The 20,727-nt window shown below is 25.0% G+C and overlaps 1 protein-coding gene across 1 annotated transcript in view; it reads right to left on the bottom strand.

Annotated features, from left to right (window-relative positions):
- Positions 1–16,709: 16,709 nt before the first annotated feature.
- Positions 16,710–20,727, bottom strand: part of LOC115224673 (chloride transport protein 6-like) — a 15,464-nt gene continuing 11,446 nt past the window's right edge. Inside the window, exon 9 of the mRNA XM_029795530.2 lies at positions 16,710–16,889. Coding sequence (XP_029651390.2) covers positions 16,710–16,889 — 180 coding nt within the window. The remainder of the gene's footprint in view (positions 16,890–20,727) is intronic.

The raw sequence follows: 20,727 nt of genomic DNA on the forward strand, positions 1-20,727 counted from the left end.
TTATTATCAATCAGTTACCTTATATTTACCAAGATCACTCGTCGCAAAAGTTTTCAAAAAACAAAATGTGTTAAAATATTGCATATAATCATAACAAAGGGAACAAAACTGCTAATTCAATTACGTGTTCTCTATTTGGAATATTTGACACATTTTGTATCCCTAAAACTTTTGAAATATTAGTGATCTCTTTGATAAGTATAATCAGTTAACTTACATTTGCCTAACAGATAACTCAAGTCACAAAAGTTTTCAGAAAACAAAATGTCTCAGAATATTGCAAAGAATCATACAAAAGTGAACATTGCTAATTCAAATTTGTTTTTCCTTAGTACTTTTTTGCAATATTTTCACACATTCTGTATCCTAAAAACATTTGACACTTTAGTGATCTCTGATAAAGTTGTCTCACTATCAATCAGGTAACATATTTTGTATTCTTAAAAGTTTTGACATTTTACACGTAACATATTAATCAAGAGATCACCCAAGTCACAAAAGTTTTCAGAAAACAAAATGTGTCAAAATATTGCAAATATGCATAAAATAGAAACAAAATCGCATATTCAAATTGGTTGGTTTTTAGCACTTATTTACAATATTTTGAAGCATTTTTAATTAGTACTTATATGCAATACTTTGAAACATTTTGTATTTTGATAAGTTTTGACATTTTAGATATATTTTTGATAAATATAAACTTATTATTAATCAGGTAACTTATATTTACCCGAGATCACTCGTCACAGTTTTTAAAATACAAAGAGTCAAAATATTGCAAATACCCATAAAAATGTGAAGAGAATTGCTAATTCAAATTTTTTTTTTTAGTACTTATTGGCAATATTTTAACACATTCTGTATTATGAAAACTTTTTACATTTCAGTGATCTCTTTGATAAATATATTCTCACTATCATTTAGTATCAAATCACAAAAGTTATCGAAAAACAAAATATGTCAAAGTATTAGTATCCACAAAAATTTCTTTGATAACTATAAACTTATTAATAAATATAATCTTATATTTAGCAAAGAGATCAGATTTCATAAACGTCTTCAGAAAACAAAATGTGTTAGAATATTGCATATAAGCATAAGAAAGTCAACAAAATTGCTAATACAGTTTTCTTCTAGTACTTATTTGCAATACTTTGACACATTTTGTATCCATAAACTTTTGACCTGATAGTGATCTCTTTGATAAGTATAATCTTATTATCAATCAGTTAACTTATATTTACCTAACAGATATCTCTTGACAAAAGATTTCATAAAACAAAATGTCTCAAAATATTGCAAATAAGCATAAAATAGCACTTTTTTACAATATTTTGAAGCATTTTTTATTAGTACTTATATGCACTCTTATTATCAATCAGTTACCTTATATTTACCAAGATCACTCGTCGCAAAAGTTTTCAAAAAACAAAATGTGTTAAAATATTGCATATAATCATAACAAAGGGAACAAAACTGCTAATTCAATTACTTGTTCTCTATTTGGAATATTTGACACATTTTGTATCCCTAAAACTTTTGAAATATTAGTGATCTCTTTGATAAGTATAATCAGTTAACTTACATTTGCCTAACAGATAACTCAAGTCACAAAAGTTTTCAGAAAACAAAATGTCTTGCAAAGAATCATACAAAAGTGAACATTGCTAATTCAAATTTGTTTTTCCTTAGTACTTTTTTGCAATATTTTCACACATTCTGTATCCTAAAAACATTTGACACTTTAGTGATCTCTTTGATAAAGTTGTCTCACTATCAATCAGGTAACATATTTTGTATTCTTAAAAGTTTTGACATTTTACACGTAACATATTAATCAAGAGATCACCCAAGTCACAAAAGTTTTCAGAAAACAAAATGTGTCAAAATATTGCAAATATGCATAAAATAGAAACAAAATCGCACTTATTTACAATATTTTGAAGCATTTTTAATTAGTACTTATATGCAATACTTTGAAACATTTTGTATTTTGATAAGTTTTGACATTTTAGATATATTTTTGATAAATATAAACTTATTATTAATCAGGTAACTTATATTTACCCGAGATCACTCGTCACAGTTTTTAAAATACAAAGAGTCAAAATATTGCAAATACCCATAAAAATGTGAAGAGAATTGCTAATTCAAATTTTTTTTTTTTAGTACTTATTGGCAATATTTTAACACATTCTGTATTATGAAAACTTTTTACATTTCAGTGATCTCTTTGATAAATATATTCTCACTATCATTTAGTATCAAATCACAAAAGTTATCGAAAAACAAAATATGTCAAAGTATTAGTATCCACAAAAATTTCTTTGATAACTATAAACTTATTAATAAATATAATCTTATATTTAGCAAAGAGATCAGATTTCATAAACGTCTTCAGAAAACAAAATGTGTTAGAATATAAGCATAAGAAAGTCAACAAAATTGCTAATACAGTTTTCTTCTAGTACTTATTTGCAATACTTTGACACATTTTGTATCCATAAAACTTTTGACCTGATAGTGATCTCTTTGATAAGTATAATCTTATTATCAATCAGTTAACTTATATTTACCTAACAGATATCTCTTGACAAAAGATTTCATAAAACAAAATGTCTCAAAATATTGCAAATAAGCATAAAATAGCACTTTTTTACAATATTTTGAAGCATTTTTTATTAGTACTTATATGCACTCTTATTATCAATCAGTTACCTTATATTTACCAAGATCACTCGTCGCAAAAGTTTTCAAAAAACAAAATGTGTTAAAATATTGCATATAATCATAACAAAGGGAACAAAACTGCTAATTCAATTACTTGTTCTCTATTTGGAATATTTGACACATTTTGTATCCCTAAAACTTTTGAAATATTAGTGATCTCTTTGATAAGTATAATCAGTTAACTTACATTTGCCTAACAGATAACTCAAGTCACAAAAGTTTTCAGAAAACAAAATGTCTCAGAATATTGCAAAGAATCATACAAAAGTGAACATTGCTAATTCAAATTTGTTTTTCCTTAGTACTTTTTTGCAATATTTTCACACATTCTGTATCCTAAAAACATTTGACACTTTAGTGATCTCTGATAAAGTTGTCTCACTATCAATCAGGTAACATATTTTGTATTCTTAAAAGTTTTGACATTTTACACGTAACATATTAATCAAGAGATCACCCAAGTCACAAAAGTTTTCAGAAAACAAAATGTGTCAAAATATTGCAAATATGCATAAAATAGAAACAAAATCGCATATTCAAATTGGTTGGTTTTTAGCACTTATTTACAATATTTTGAAGCATTTTTAATTAGTACTTATATGCAATACTTTGAAACATTTTGTATTTTGATAAGTTTTGACATTTTAGATATATTTTTGATAAATATAAACTTATTATTAATCAGGTAACTTATATTTACCCGAGATCACTCGTCACAGTTTTTAAAATACAAAGAGTCAAAATATTGCAAATACCCATAAAAATGTGAAGAGAATTGCTAATTCAAATTTTTTTTTTTTAGTACTTATTGGCAATATTTTAACACATTCTGTATTATGAAAACTTTTTACATTTCAGTGATCTCTTTGATAAATATATTCTCACTATCATTTAGTATCAAATCACAAAAGTTATCGAAAAACAAAATATGTCAAAGTATTAGTATCCACAAAAATTTCTTTGATAACTATAAACTTATTAATAAATATAATCTTATATTTAGCAAAGAGATCAGATTTCATAAACGTCTTCAGAAAACAAAATGTGTTAGAATATAAGCATAAGAAAGTCAACAAAATTGCTAATACAGTTTTCTTCTAGTACTTATTTGCAATACTTTGACACATTTTGTATCCATAAAACTTTTGACCTGATAGTCAATCAGTTAACTTATATTTACCTAACAGATATCTCTTGACAAAAGATTTCATAAAACAAAATGTCTCAAAATATTGCAAATAAGCATAAAATAGCACTTTTTTACAATATTTTGAAGCATTTTTTATTAGTACTTATATGCACTCTTATTATCAATCAGTTACCTTATATTTACCAAGATCACTCGTCGCAAAAGTTTTCAAAAAACAAAATGTGTTAAAATATTGCATATAATCATAACAAAGGGAACAAAACTGCTAATTCAATTACTTGTTCTCTATTTGGAATATTTGACACATTTTGTATCCCTAAAACTTTTGAAATATTAGTGATCTCTTTGATAAGTATAATCAGTTAACTTACATTTGCCTAACAGATAACTCAAGTCACAAAAGTTTTCAGAAAACAAAATGTCTTGCAAAGAATCATACAAAAGTGAACATTGCTAATTCAAATTTGTTTTTCCTTAGTACTTTTTTGCAATATTTTCACACATTCTGTATCCTAAAAACATTTGACACTTTAGTGATCTCTTTGATAAAGTTGTCTCACTATCAATCAGGTAACATATTTTGTATTCTTAAAAGTTTTGACATTTTACACGTAACATATTAATCAAGAGATCACCCAAGTCACAAAAGTTTTCAGAAAACAAAATGTGTCAAAATATTGCAAATATGCATAAAATAGAAACAAAATCGCACTTATTTACAATATTTTGAAGCATTTTTAATTAGTACTTATATGCAATACTTTGAAACATTTTGTATTTTGATAAGTTTTGACATTTTAGATATATTTTTGATAAATATAAACTTATTATTAATCAGGTAACTTATATTTACCCGAGATCACTCGTCACAGTTTTTAAAATACAAAGAGTCAAAATATTGCAAATACCCATAAAAATGTGAAGAGAATTGCTAATTCAAATTTTTTTTTTTTAGTACTTATTGGCAATATTTTAACACATTCTGTATTATGAAAACTTTTTACATTTCAGTGATCTCTTTGATAAATATATTCTCACTATCATTTAGTATCAAATCACAAAAGTTATCGAAAAACAAAATATGTCAAAGTATTAGTATCCACAAAAATTTCTTTGATAACTATAAACTTATTAATAAATATAATCTTATATTTAGCAAAGAGATCAGATTTCATAAACGTCTTCAGAAAACAAAATGTGTTAGAATATAAGCATAAGAAAGTCAACAAAATTGCTAATACAGTTTTCTTCTAGTACTTATTTGCAATACTTTGACACATTTTGTATCCATAAAACTTTTGACCTGATAGTGATCTCTTTGATAAGTATAATCTTATTATCAATCAGTTAACTTATATTTACCTAACAGATATCTCTTGACAAAAGATTTCATAAAACAAAATGTCTCAAAATATTGCAAATAAGCATAAAATAGCACTTTTTTACAATATTTTGAAGCATTTTTTATTAGTACTTATATGCACTCTTATTATCAATCAGTTACCTTATATTTACCAAGATCACTCGTCGCAAAAGTTTTCAAAAAACAAAATGTGTTAAAATATTGCATATAATCATAACAAAGGGAACAAAACTGCTAATTCAATTACTTGTTCTCTATTTGGAATATTTGACACATTTTGTATCCCTAAAACTTTTGAAATATTAGTGATCTCTTTGATAAGTATAATCAGTTAACTTACATTTGCCTAACAGATAACTCAAGTCACAAAAGTTTTCAGAAAACAAAATGTCTTGCAAAGAATCATACAAAAGTGAACATTGCTAATTCAAATTTGTTTTTCCTTAGTACTTTTTTGCAATATTTTCACACATTCTGTATCCTAAAAACATTTGACACTTTAGTGATCTCTTTGATAAAGTTGTCTCACTATCAATCAGGTAACATATTTTGTATTCTTAAAAGTTTTGACATTTTACACGTAACATATTAATCAAGAGATCACCCAAGTCACAAAAGTTTTCAGAAAACAAAATGTGTCAAAATATTGCAAATATGCATAAAATAGAAACAAAATCGCATATTCAAATTGGTTGGTTTTTAGCACTTATTTACAATATTTTGAAGCATTTTTAATTAGTACTTATATGCAATACTTTGAAACATTTTGTATTTTGATAAGTTTTGACATTTTAGATATATTTTTGATAAATATAAACTTATTATTAATCAGGTAACTTATATTTACCCGAGATCACTCGTCACAGTTTTTAAAATACAAAGAGTCAAAATATTGCAAATACCCATAAAAATGTGAAGAGAATTGCTAATTCAAATTTTTTTTTTTTAGTGCTTATTGGCAATATTTTAACACATTCTGTATTCTGAAAACTTTTTACATTTCAGTGATCTCTTTGATAAATATATTCTCACTATCATTTAGTATCAAATCACAAAAGTTATCGAAAAACAAAATATGTCAAAGTATTAGTATCCACAAAAATTTCTTTGATAACTATAAACTTATTAATAAATATAATCTTATATTTAGCAAAGAGATCAGATTTCATAAACGTCTTCAGAAAACAAAATGTGTTAGAATATTGCATATAAGCATAAGAAAGTCAACAAAATTGCTAATACAGTTTTCTTCTAGTACTTATTTGCAATACTTTGACACATTTTGTATCCATAACACTTTTGACCTGATAGTGATCTCTTTGATAAGTATAATCAGTTAACTTACATTTGCCTAACAGATAACTCAAGTCACAAAAGTTTTCAGAAAACAAAATGTCTCAGAATATTGCAAAGAATCATACAAAAGTGAACATTGCTAATTCAAATTTGTTTTTCCTTAGTACTTTTTTGCAATATTTTCACACATTCTGTATCCTAAAAACATTTGACACTTTAATGATCTCTGATAAAGTTGTCTCACTATCAATCAGGTAACATATTTTGTATTCTTAAAAGTTTTGACATTTTACACGTAACATATTAATCAAGAGATCACCCAAGTCACAAAAGTTTTCAGAAAACAAAATGTGTCAAAATATTGCAAATATGCATAAAATAGAAACAAAATCGCATATTCAAATTGGTTGGTTTTTTAGCACTTATTTACAATATTTTGAAGCATTTTTAATTAGTACTTATATGCAATACTTTGAAACATTTTGTATTTTGATAAGTTTTGACATTTTAGATATATTTTTGATAAATATAAACTTATTATTAATCAGGTAACTTATATTTACCCGAGATCACTCGTCACATAAAATAGAAACAAAATCGCATATTCAAATTGGTTGGTTTTTAGCACTTATTTACAATATTTTGAAGCATTTTTAATTAGTACTTATATGCAATACTTTGAAACATTTTGTATTTTGATAAGTTTTGACATTTTAGATATATTTTTGATAAATATAAACTTATTATTAATCAGGTAACTTATATTTACCCGAGATCACTCGTCACAGTTTTTAAAATACAAAGAGTCAAAATATTGCAAATACCCATAAAAATGTGAAGAGAATTGCTAATTCAAATTTTTTTTTTTAGTACTTATTGGCAATATTTTAACACATTCTGTATTATGAAAACTTTTTACATTTCAGTGATCTCTTTGATAAATATATTCTCACTATCATTTAGTATCAAATCACAAAAGTTATCGAAAAACAAAATATGTCAAAGTATTAGTATCCACAAAAATTTCTTTGATAACTATAAACTTATTAATAAATATAATCTTATATTTAGCAAAGAGATCAGATTTCATAAACGTCTTCAGAAAACAAAATGTGTTAGAATATAAGCATAAGAAAGTCAACAAAATTGCTAATACAGTTTTCTTCTAGTACTTATTTGCAATACTTTGACACATTTTGTATCCATAAAACTTTTGACCTGATAGTCAATCAGTTAACCTATATTTACCTAACAGATATCTCTTGACAAAAGATTTCATAAAACAAAATGTCTCAAAATATTGCAAATAAGCATAAAATAGCACTTTTTTACAATATTTTGAAGCATTTTTTATTAGTACTTATATGCACTCTTATTATCAATCAGTTACCTTATATTTACCAAGATCACTCGTCGCAAAAGTTTTCAAAAAACAAAATGTGTTAAAATATTGCATATAATCATAACAAAGGGAACAAAACTGCTAATTCAATTACTTGTTTTCTATTTGGAATACTTTGACACATTTTGTATCCCTAAAACTTTTGAAATATTAGTGATCTCTTTGATAAGTATAATCAGTTAACTTACATTTGCCTAACAGATAACTCAAGTCACAAAAGTTTTCAGAAAACAAAATGTCTTGCAAAGAATCATACAAAAGTGAACATTGCTAATTCAAATTTGTTTTTCCTTAGTACTTTTTTGCAATATTTTCACACATTCTGTATCCTAAAAACATTTGACACTTTAGTGATCTCTTTGATAAAGTTGTCTCACTATCAATCAGGTAACATATTTTGTATTCTTAAAAGTTTTGACATTTTACACGTAACATATTAATCAAGAGATCACCCAAGTCACAAAAGTTTTCAGAAAACAAAATGTGTCAAAATATTGCAAATATGCATAAAATAGAAACAAAATCGCACATATTTACAATATTTTGAAGCATTTTTAATTAGTACTTATATGCAATACTTTGAAACATTTTGTATTTTGATAAGTTTTGACATTTTAGATATATTTTTGATAAATATAAACTTATTATTAATCAGGTAACTTATATTTACCCGAGATCACTCGTCACAGTTTTTAAAATACAAAGAGTCAAAATATTGCAAATACCCATAAAAATGTGAAGAGAATTGCTAATTCAAATTTTTTTTTTTTAGTACTTATTGGCAATATTTTAACACATTCTGTATTATGAAAACTTTTTACATTTCAGTGATCTCTTTGATAAATATATTCTCACTATCATTTAGTATCAAATCACAAAAGTTATCGAAAAACAAAATATGTCAAAGTATTAGTATCCACAAAAATTTCTTTGATAACTATAAACTTATTAATAAATATAATCTTATATTTAGCAAAGAGATCAGATTTCATAAACGTCTTCAGAAAACAAAATGTGTTAGAATATTGCATATAAGCATAAGAAAGTCAACAAAATTGCTAATACAGTTTTCTTCTAGTACTTATTTGCAATACTTTGACACATTTTGTATCCATAAAACTTTTGACCTGATAGTGATCTCTTTGATAAGTATAATCTTATTATCAATCAGTTAACTTATATTTACCTAACAGATATCTCTTGACAAAAGATTTCATAAAACAAAATGTCTCAAAATATTGCAAATAAGCATAAAATAGCACTTTTTTACAATATTTTGAAGCATTTTTTATTAGTACTTATATGCACTCTTATTATCAATCAGTTACCTTATATTTACCAAGATCACTCGTCGCAAAAGTTTTCAAAAACAAAATGTGTTAAAATATTGCATATAATCATAACAAAGGGAACAAAACTGCTAATTCAATTACTTGTTTTCTATTTGGAATACTTTGACACATTTTGTATCCCTAAAACTTTTGAAATATTAGTGATCTCTTTGATAAGTATAATCAGTTAACTTACATTTGCCTAACAGATAACTCAAGTCACAAAAGTTTTCAGAAAACAAAATGTCTTGCAAAGAATCATACAAAAGTGAACATTGCTAATTCAAATTTGTTTTTCCTTAGTACTTTTTTGCAATATTTTCACACATTCTGTATCCTAAAAACATTTGACACTTTAGTGATCTCTTTGATAAAGTTGTCTCACTATCAATCAGGTAACATATTTTGTATTCTTAAAAGTTTTGACATTTTACACGTAACATATTAATCAAGAGATCACCCAAGTCACAAAAGTTTTCAGAAAACAAAATGTGTCAAAATATTGCAAATATGCATAAAATAGAAACAAAATCGCACATATTTACAATATTTTGAAGCATTTTTAATTAGTACTTATATGCAATACTTTGAAACATTTTGTATTTTGATAAGTTTTGACATTTTAGATATATTTTTGATAAATATAAACTTATTATTAATCAGGTAACTTATATTTACCCGAGATCACTCGTCACAGTTTTTAAAATACAAAGAGTCAAAATATTGCAAATACCCATAAAAATGTGAAGAGAATTGCTAATTCAAATTTTTTTTTTTAGTACTTATTGGCAATATTTTAACACATTCTGTATTATGAAAACTTTTTACATTTCAGTGATCTCTTTGATAAATATATTCTCACTATCATTTAGTATCAAATCACAAAAGTTATCGAAAAACAAAATATGTCAAAGTATTAGTATCCACAAAAATTTCTTTGATAACTATAAACTTATTAATAAATATAATCTTATATTTAGCAAAGAGATCAGATTTCATAAACGTCTTCAGAAAACAAAATGTGTTAGAATATAAGCATAAGAAAGTCAACAAAATTGCTAATACAGTTTTCTTTTTTTTCTTCTAGTACTTATTTGCAATACTTTGACACATTTTGTATCCATAAACTTTTTTTGATCTGATAGTCAATCAGTTAACTTATATTTACCTAACAGATATCTCTTGACAAAAGATTTCATAAAACAAAATGTCTCAAAATATTGCAAATAAGCATAAAATAGCACTTTTTTACAAATTTTTGAAGCATTTTTTATTAGTACTTATATGCACTCTTATTATCAATCAGTTACCTTATATTTACCAAGATCACTCGTCGCAAAAGTTTTCAAAAAACAAATGTGTTAAAATATTGCATATAATCATAACAAAGGGAACAAAACTGCTAATTCAATTACTTGTTTTCTATTTGGAATAAGTATAATCAGTTAACTTACATTTGCCTAACAGATAACTCAAGTCACAAAAGTTTTCAGAAAACAAAATGTCTTGCAAAGAATCATACAAAAGTGAACATTGCTAATTCAAATTTGTTTTTCCTTAGTACTTTTTTGCAATATTTTCACACATTCTGTATCCTAAAAACATTTGACACTTTAGTGATCTCTTTGATAAAGTTGTCTCACTATCAATCAGGTAACATATTTTGTATTCTTAAAAGTTTTGACATTTTACACGTAACATATTAATCAAGAGATCACCCAAGTCACAAAAGTTTTCAGAAAACAAAATGTGTCAAAATATTGCAAATATGCATAAAATAGAAACAAAATCGCACATATTTACAATATTTTGAAGCATTTTTAATTAGTACTTATATGCAATACTTTGAAACATTTTGTATTTTGATAAGTTTTGACATTTTAGATATATTTTTGATAAATATAAACTTATTATTAATCAGGTAACTTATATTTACCCGAGATCACTCGTCACAGTTTTTAAAATACAAAGAGTCAAAATATTGCAAATACCCATAAAAATGTGAAGAGAATTGCTAATTCAAATTTTTTTTTTTTAGTACTTATTGGCAATATTTTAACACATTCTGTATTATGAAAACTTTTTACATTTCAGTGATCTCTTTGATAAATATATTCTCACTATCATTTAGTATCAAATCACAAAAGTTATCGAAAAACAAAATATGTCAAAGTATTAGTATCCACAAAAATTTCTTTGATAACTATAAACTTATTAATAAATATAATCTTATATTTAGCAAAGAGATCAGATTTCATAAACGTCTTCAGAAAACAAAATGTGTTAGAATAGCATATAAGCATAAGAAAGTCAACAAAATTGCTAATACAGTTTTCTTCTAGTACTTATTTGCAATACTTTGACACATTTTGTATCCATAAAACTTTTGACCTGATAGTGATCTCTTTGATAAGTATAATCTTATTATCAATCAGTTAACTTATATTTACCTAACAGATATCTCTTGACAAAAGATTTCATAAAACAAAATGTCTCAAAATATTGCAAATAAGCATAAAATAGCACTTTTTTACAATATTTTGAAGCATTTTTTATTAGTACTTATATGCACTCTTATTATCAATCAGTTACCTTATATTTACCAAGATCACTCGTCGCAAAAGTTTTCAAAAACAAAATGTGTTAAAATATTGCATATAATCATAACAAGGGAACAAACTGCTAATTCAATTACTTGTTTTCTATTTGGAATACTTTGACACATTTTGTATCCCTAAAACTTTTGAAATATTAGTGATCTCTTTGATAAGTATAATCAGTTAACTTACATTTGCCTAACAGATAACTCAAGTCACAAAAGTTTTCAGAAAACAAAATGTCTTGCAAAGAATCATACAAAAGTGAACATTGCTAATTCAAATTTGTTTTTCCTTAGTACTTTTTTGCAATATTTTCACACATTCTGTATCCTAAAAACATTTGACACTTTAGTGATCTCTTTGATAAAGTTGTCTCACTATCAATCAGGTAACATATTTTGTATTCTTAAAAGTTTTGACATTTTACACGTAACATATTAATCAAGAGATCACCCAAGTCACAAAAGTTTTCAGAAAACAAAATGTGTCAAAATATTGCAAATATGCATAAAATAGAAACAAAATCGCACATATTTACAATATTTTGAAGCATTTTTAATTAGTACTTATATGCAATACTTTGAAACATTTTGTATTTTTATTTTGAGTTTTGACATTTTTTTGAGATATATTTTTGATAAATATAAACTTATTATTAATCAGGTAACTTATATTTACCCGAGATCACTCGTCACAGTTTTTAAAATACAAAGAGTCAAAATATTGCAAATACCCATAAAAATGTGAAGAGAATTGCTAATTCAAATTTTTTTTTTTAGTACTTATTGGCAATATTTTAACACATTCTGTATTATGAAAACTTTTTACATTTCAGTGATCTCTTTGATAAATATATTCTCACTATCATTTAGTATCAAATCACAAAAGTTATCGAAAAACAAAATATGTCAAAGTATTAGTATCCACAAAAATTTCTTTGATAACTATAAACTTATTAATAAATATAATCTTATATTTAGCAAAGAGATCAGATTTCATAAACGTCTTCAGAAAACAAAATGTGTTAGAATATAAGCATAAGAAAGTCAACAAAATTGCTAATACAGTTTTCTTCTAGTACTTATTTGCAATACTTTGACACATTTTGTATCCATAAAACTTTTGACCTGATAGTGATCTCTTTGATAAGTATAATCTTATTATCAATCAGTTAACTTATATTTACCTAACAGATATCTCTTGACAAAAGATTTCATAAAACAAAATGTCTCAAAATATTGCAAATAAGCATAAAATAGCACTTTTTTACAATATTTTGAAGCATTTTTTATTAGTACTTATATGCACTCTTATTATCAATCAGTTACCTTATATTTACCAAGATCACTCGTCGCAAAAGTTTTCAAAAAACAAAATGTGTTAAAATATGCATATAATCATAACAAAGGGAACAAAACTGCTAATTCAATTACTTGTTCTCTATTTGGAATATTTGACACATTTTGTATCCCTAAAACTTTTGAAATATTAGTGATCTCTTTGATAAGTATAATCAGTTAACTTACATTTGCCTAACAGATAACTCAAGTCACAAAAGTTTTCAGAAAACAAAATGTCTCAGAATATTGCAAAGAATCATACAAAAGTGAACATTGCTAATTCAAATTTGTTTTTCCTTAGTACTTTTTTGCAATATTTTCACACATTCTGTATCCTAAAAACATTTGACACTTTAGTGATCTCTGATAAAGTTGTCTCACTATCAATCAGGTAACATATTTTGTATTCTTAAAAGTTTTGACATTTTACACGTAACATATTAATCAAGAGATCACCCAAGTCACAAAAGTTTTCAGAAAACAAAATGTGTCAAAATATTGCAAATATGCATAAAATAGAAACAAAATCGCATATTCAAATTGTTGGTTTTTAGCACTATTTACAATATTTTGAAGCATTTTTAATTAGTACTTATATGCAATACTTTGAAACATTTTGTATTTTGATAAGTTTTGACATTTTAGATATATTTTTGATAAATATAAACTTATTATTAATCAGGTAACTTATATTTACCCGAGATCACTCGTCACAGTTTTTAAAATACAAAGAGTCAAAATATTGCAAATACCCATAAAAATGTGAAGAGAATTGCTAATTCAAATTTTTTTTTTTTAGTACTTATTGGCAATATTTTAACACATTCTGTATTATGAAAACTTTTTACATTTCAGTGATCTCTTTGATAAATATATTCTCACTATCATTTAGTATCAAATCACAAAAGTTATCGAAAAACAAAATATGTCAAAGTATTAGTATCCACAAAAATTTCTTTGATAACTATAAACTTATTATAAATATAATCTTATATTTAGCAAAGAGATCAGATTTCATAAACGTCTTCAGAAAACAAAATGTGTTAGAATATAAGCATAAGAAAGTCAACAAAATTGCTAATACAGTTTTCTTCTAGTACTTATTTGCAATACTTTGACACATTTTGTATCCATAAAACTTTTGACCTGATAGTGATCTCTTTGATAAGTATAATCTTATTATCAATCAGTTAACTTATATTTACCTAACAGATATCTCTTGACAAAAGATTTCATAAAACAAAATGTCTCAAAATATTGCAAATAAGCATAAAATAGCACTTTTTTACAATATTTTGAAGCATTTTTTATTAGTACTTATATGCACTCTTATTATCAATCAGTTACCTTATATTTACCAAGATCACTCGTCGCAAAAGTTTTCAAAAAACAAAATGTGTTAAAATATTGCATATAATCATAACAAAGGGAACAAAACTGCTAATTCAATTACTTGTTCTCTATTTGGAATATTTGACACATTTTGTATCCCTAAAACTTTTGAAATATTAGTGATCTCTTTGATAAGTATAATCAGTTAACTTACATTTGCCTAACAGATAACTCAAGTCACAAAAGTTTTCAGAAAACAAAATGTCTTGCAAAGAATCATACAAAAGTGAACATTGCTAATTCAAATTTGTTTTTCCTTAGTACTTTTTTGCAATATTTTCACACATTCTGTATCCTAAAACATTTGACACTTTAGTGATCTCTTTGATAAAGTTGTCTCACTATCAATCAGGTAACATATTTTGTATTCTTAAAAGTTTTGACATTTTACACGTAACATATTAATCAAGAGATCACCCAAGTCACAAAAGTTTTCAGAAAACAAAATGTGTCAAATATTGCAAATATGCATAAAATAGAAACAAATCGCACATTTTACAATATTTTGAAGCATTTTTAATTAGTACTTATATGCAATACTTTGAAACATTTTGTATTTTGATAAGTTTTGACATTTTAGATATATTTTTGATAAATATAAACTTATTATTAATCAGGTAACTTATATTTACCCGAGATCACTCGTCACAGTTTTTAAAATACAAAGAGTCAAAATATTGCAAATACCCATAAAAATGTGAAGAGAATTGCTAATTCAAATTTTTTTTTTTAGTACTTATTGGCAATATTTTAACACATTCTGTATTATGAAAACTTTTTACATTTCAGTGATCTCTTTGATAAATATATTCTCACTATCATTTAGTATCAAATCACAAAAGTTATCGAAAAACAAAATATGTCAAAGTATTAGTATCCACAAAAATTTCTTTGATAACTATAAACTTATTAATAAATATAATCTTATATTTAGCAAAGAGATCAGATTTCATAAACGTCTTCAGAAAACAAAATGTGTTTAGAATATAAGCATAAGAAAGTCAACAAAATTGCTAATACAGTTTTCTTCTAGTACTTATTTGCAATACTTTGACACATTTTGTATCCATAAAACTTTTGACCTGATAGTGATCTCTTGATAAGTAAAATTATCAATCAGTTAACTTATATTTACCTAACAGATATCTCTTGACAAAAGATTTCATAAAACAAAATGTCTCAAAATATTGCAAATAAGCATAAAATAGCACTTTTTTACAATATTTTGAAGCATTTTTTATTAGTACTTATATGCACTCTTATTATCAATCAGTTACCTTATATTTACCAAGATCACTCGTCGCAAAAGTTTTCAAAAAACAAAATGTGTTAAAATATTGCATATAATCATAACAAAGGGAACAAAACTGCTAATTCAATTACTTGTTTTCTATTTGGAATATTTGACACATTTTGTATCCCTAAAACTTTTGAAATATTAGTGATCTCTTTGATAAGTATAATCAGTTAACTTACATTTGCCTAACAGATAACTCAAGTCACAAAAGTTTTCAGAAAACAAAATGTCTTGCAAAGAATCATACAAAAGTGAACATTGCTAATTCAAATTTGTTTTTCCTTAGTACTTTTTTGCAATATTTTCACACATTCTGTATCCTAAAAACATTTGACACTTTAGTGATCTCTTTGATAAAGTTGTCTCACTATCAATCAGGTAACATATTTTGTATTCTTAAAAGTTTTGACATTTTACACGTAACATATTAATCAAGAGATCACCCAAGTCACAAAAGTTTTCAGAAAACAAAATGTGTCAAAATATTGCAAATATGCATAAAATAGAAACAAAATCGCACATATTTACAATATTTTGAAGCATTTTTAATTAGTACTTATATGCAATACTTTGAAACATTTTGTATTTTGATAAGTTTTGACATTTTAGATATATTTTTGATAAATATAAACTTATTATTAATCAGGTAACTTATATTTACCCGAGATCACTCGTCACAGTTTTTAAAATACAAAGAGTCAAAATATTGCAAATACCCATAAAAATGTGAAGAGAATTGCTAATTCAAATTTTTTTTTTTTAGTACTTATTGGCAATATTTTAACACATTCTGTATTATGAAAACTTTTTACATTTCAGTGATCTCTTTGATAAATATATTCTCACTATCATTTAGTATCAAATCACAAAAGTTATCGAAAACAAAATATGTCAAAGTATTAGTATCCACAAAAATTTCTTTGATAACTATAAACTTATTAATAAATATAATCTTATATTTAGCAAAGAGATCAGATTTCATAAACGTCTTCAGAAAACAAAATGTGTTAGAATATATGCATATAAGCATAAGAAAGTCAACAAAATTGCTAATACAGTTTTCTTCTAGTACTTATTTGCAATACTTTGACACATTTTGTATCCATAAAACTTTTGACCTGATAGTGATCTCTTTGATAAGTATAATCTTATTATCAATCAGTTAACTTATATTTACCTAACAGATATCTCTTGACAAAAGATTTCATAAACAAAATGTCTCAAAATATTGCAAATAAGCATAAAGCACTTTTTTACAATATTTTGAAGCATTTTTTATTAGTACTTATATGCACTCTTATTATCAATCAGTTACCTTATATTTACCAAGATCACTCGTCGCAAAAGTTTTCAAAAACAAAATGTGTTAAAATATTGCATATAATCATAACAAGGGAACAAAACTGCTAATTCAATTACTTGTTCTCTATTTGGAATATTTGACACATTTTGTATCCCTAAAACTTTTGAAATATTAGTGATCTCTTTGATAAGTATAATCAGTTAACTTACATTTGCCTAACAGATAACTCAAGTCACAAAAGTTTTCAGAAAACAAAATGTCTCAGAATATTGCAAAGAATCATACAAAAGTGAACATTGCTAATTCAAATTTGTTTTTCCTTAGTACTTTTTTGCAATATTTTCACACATTCTGTATCCTAAAAACATTTGACACTTTAGTGATCTCTGATAAAGTTGTCTCACTATCAATCAGGTAACATATTTTGTATTCTTAAAAGTTTTGACATTTTACACGTAACATATTAATCAAGAGATCACCCAAGTCACAAAAGTTTTCAGAAAACAAAATGTGTCAAAATATTGCAAATATGCATAAAATAGAAACAATCGCATATTCAAATTGGTTGGTTTTTAGCACTTATTTACAATATTTTGAAGCATTTTTAATTAGTACTTATATGCAATACTTTGAAACATTTTGTATTTTGATAAGTTTTGACATTTTAGATATATTTTTGATAAATATAAACTTATTATTAATCAGGTAACTTATATTTACCCGAGATCACTCGTCACAGTTTTTAAAATACAAAGAGTCAAAATATTGCAAATACCCATAAAATGTGAAGAGAATTGCTAATTCAAATTTTTTTTTTTAGTACTTATTGGCAATATTTTAACACATTCTGTATTATGAAAACTTTTTACATTTCAGTGATCTCTTTGATAAATATATTCTCACTATCATTTAGTATCAAATCACAAAAGTTATCGAAAAACAAAATATGTCAAAGTATTAGTATCCACAAAAATTTCTTTGATAACTATAAACTTATTAATAAATATAATCTTATATTTAGCAAAGAGATCAGATTTCATAAACGTCTTCAGAAAACAAAATGTGTTAGAATATAAGCATAAGAAAGTCAACAAAATTGCTAATACAGTTTTCTTCTAGTACTTATTTGCAATACTTTGACACATTTTGTATCCATAAAACTTTTGACCTGATAGTGATCTCTTTGATAAGTATAATCTTATTATCAATCAGTTAACTTATATTTACCTAACAGATATCTCTTGACAAAAGATTTCATAAAACAAAATGTCTCAAAATATTGCAAATAAGCATAAAATAGCACTTTTTTACAATATTTTGAAGCATTTTTTATTAGTACTTATATGCACTCTTATTATCAATCAGTTACCTTATATTTACCAAGATCACTCGTCGCAAAAGTTTTCAAAAAACAAAATGTGTTAAAATATTGCATATAATCATAACAAAGGGAACAAAACTGCTAATTCAATTACTTGTTTTCTATTTGGAATACTTTGACACATTTTGTATCCCTAAAACTTTTGAAATATTAGTGATCTCTTTGATAAGTATAATCAGTTAACTTACATTTGCCTAACAGATAACTCAAGTCACAAAAGTTTTCAGAAAACAAAATGTCTTGCAAAGAATCATACAAGTGAACATTGCTAATTCAAATTTGTTTTTCCTTAGTACTTTTTTGCAATATTTTCACACATTCTGTATCCTAAAAACATTTGACACTTTAGTGATCTCTTTGATAAAGTTGTCTCACTATCAATCAGGTAACATATTTTGTATTCTTAAAAGTTTTGACATTTTACACGTAACATATTAATCAAGAGATCACCCAAGTCACAAAAGTTTTCAGAAAACAAAATGTGTCAAAATATTGCAAATATGCATAAAATAGAAACAAACAAATCGCACATATTTACAATATTTTGAAGCATTTTTAATTAGTACTTATATGCAATACTTTGAAACATTTTGTATTTTGATAAGTTTTGACATTTAGATATATTTTTATATATTTTGAAATATAAACTTATTATTAATCAGGTAACTTATATTTACCCGAGATCACTCGTCACAGTTTTTAAAATACAAAGAGTCAAAATATTGCAAATACCCATAAAATGTGAAGAGAATTGCTAATTCAAATTTTTTTTTTTTAGTACTTATTGGCAATATTTTAACACATTCTGTATTATGAAAACTTTTTACATTTCAGTGATCTCTTTGATAAATATATTCTCACTATCATTTAGTATCAAATCACAAAAGTTATCGAAAAACAAAATATGTCAAAGTATTAGTATCCACAAAATTTCTTTGATAACTATAAACTTATTAATAAATATAATCTTATATTTAGCAAAGAGATCAGATTTCATAAACGTCTTCAGAAAACAAAATGTGTTAGAATATTGCATATAAGCATAAGAAAGTCAACAAAATTGCTAATACAGTTTTCTTCTAGTACTTATTTGCAATACTTTGACACATTTTGTATCCATAAAACTTTTGACCTGATAGTGATCTCTTTGATAAGTATAATCTTATTATCAATCAGTTAACTTATATTTACCTAACAGATATCTCTTGACAAAAGATTTCATAAAACAAAATGTCTCAAAATATTGCAAATAAGCATAAAATAGCACTTTTTTACAATATTTTGAAGCATTTTTTATTAGTACTTATATGCACTCTTATTATCAATCAGTTACCTTATATTTACCAAGATCACTCGTCGCAAAAGTTTTCAAAAAACAAAATGTGTTAAAATATTGCATATAATCAAACAAAGGGAACAAAACTGCTAATTCAATTACTTTTTTCTATTTGGAATACTTTGACACATTTTGTATCCCTAAAACTTTTGAAATATTAGTGATCTCTTTGATAAGTATAATCAGTTAACTTACATTTGCCTAACAGATAACTCAAGTCACAAAAGTTTTCAGAAAACAAAATGTCTTGCAAAGAATCATACAAAAGTGAACATTGCTAATTCAAATTTGTTTTTCCTTAGTACTTTTTTGCAATATTTTCACACATTCTGTATCCTAAAAACATTTGACACTTTAGTGATCTCTTTGATAAAGTTGTCTCACTATCAATCAGGTAACATATTTTGTATTCTTAAAAGTTTTGACATTTTACACGTAACATATTAATCAAGAGATCACCCAAGTCACAAAAGTTTTCAGAAAACAAATGTGTCAAAATATTGCAAATATGCATAAATAGAAACAAAATCGCACTTATTTACAATATTTTGAAGCATTTTTAATTAGTACTTATATGCAATACTTTGAAACATTTGTATTTTGATAAGTTTTGACATTTTAGATATATTTTTGATAAATATAAACTTATTATTAATCAGGTAACTTATATTTACCCGAGATCACTCGTCACAGTTTTTAAATACAAAGAGTCAAAATATTGCAAATACCCATAAAATTTGAAGAGAATTGCTAATTCAAATTTTTTTTTTTTAGTACTTATTGGCATATTTTCACACATTCTGTAA

Source organism: Octopus sinensis, linkage group LG26 (genome assembly GCF_006345805.1).
Source record: "Octopus sinensis linkage group LG26, ASM634580v1, whole genome shotgun sequence".
In the NCBI taxonomy this organism is placed as follows: domain Eukaryota; kingdom Metazoa; phylum Mollusca; class Cephalopoda; order Octopoda; family Octopodidae; genus Octopus; species Octopus sinensis.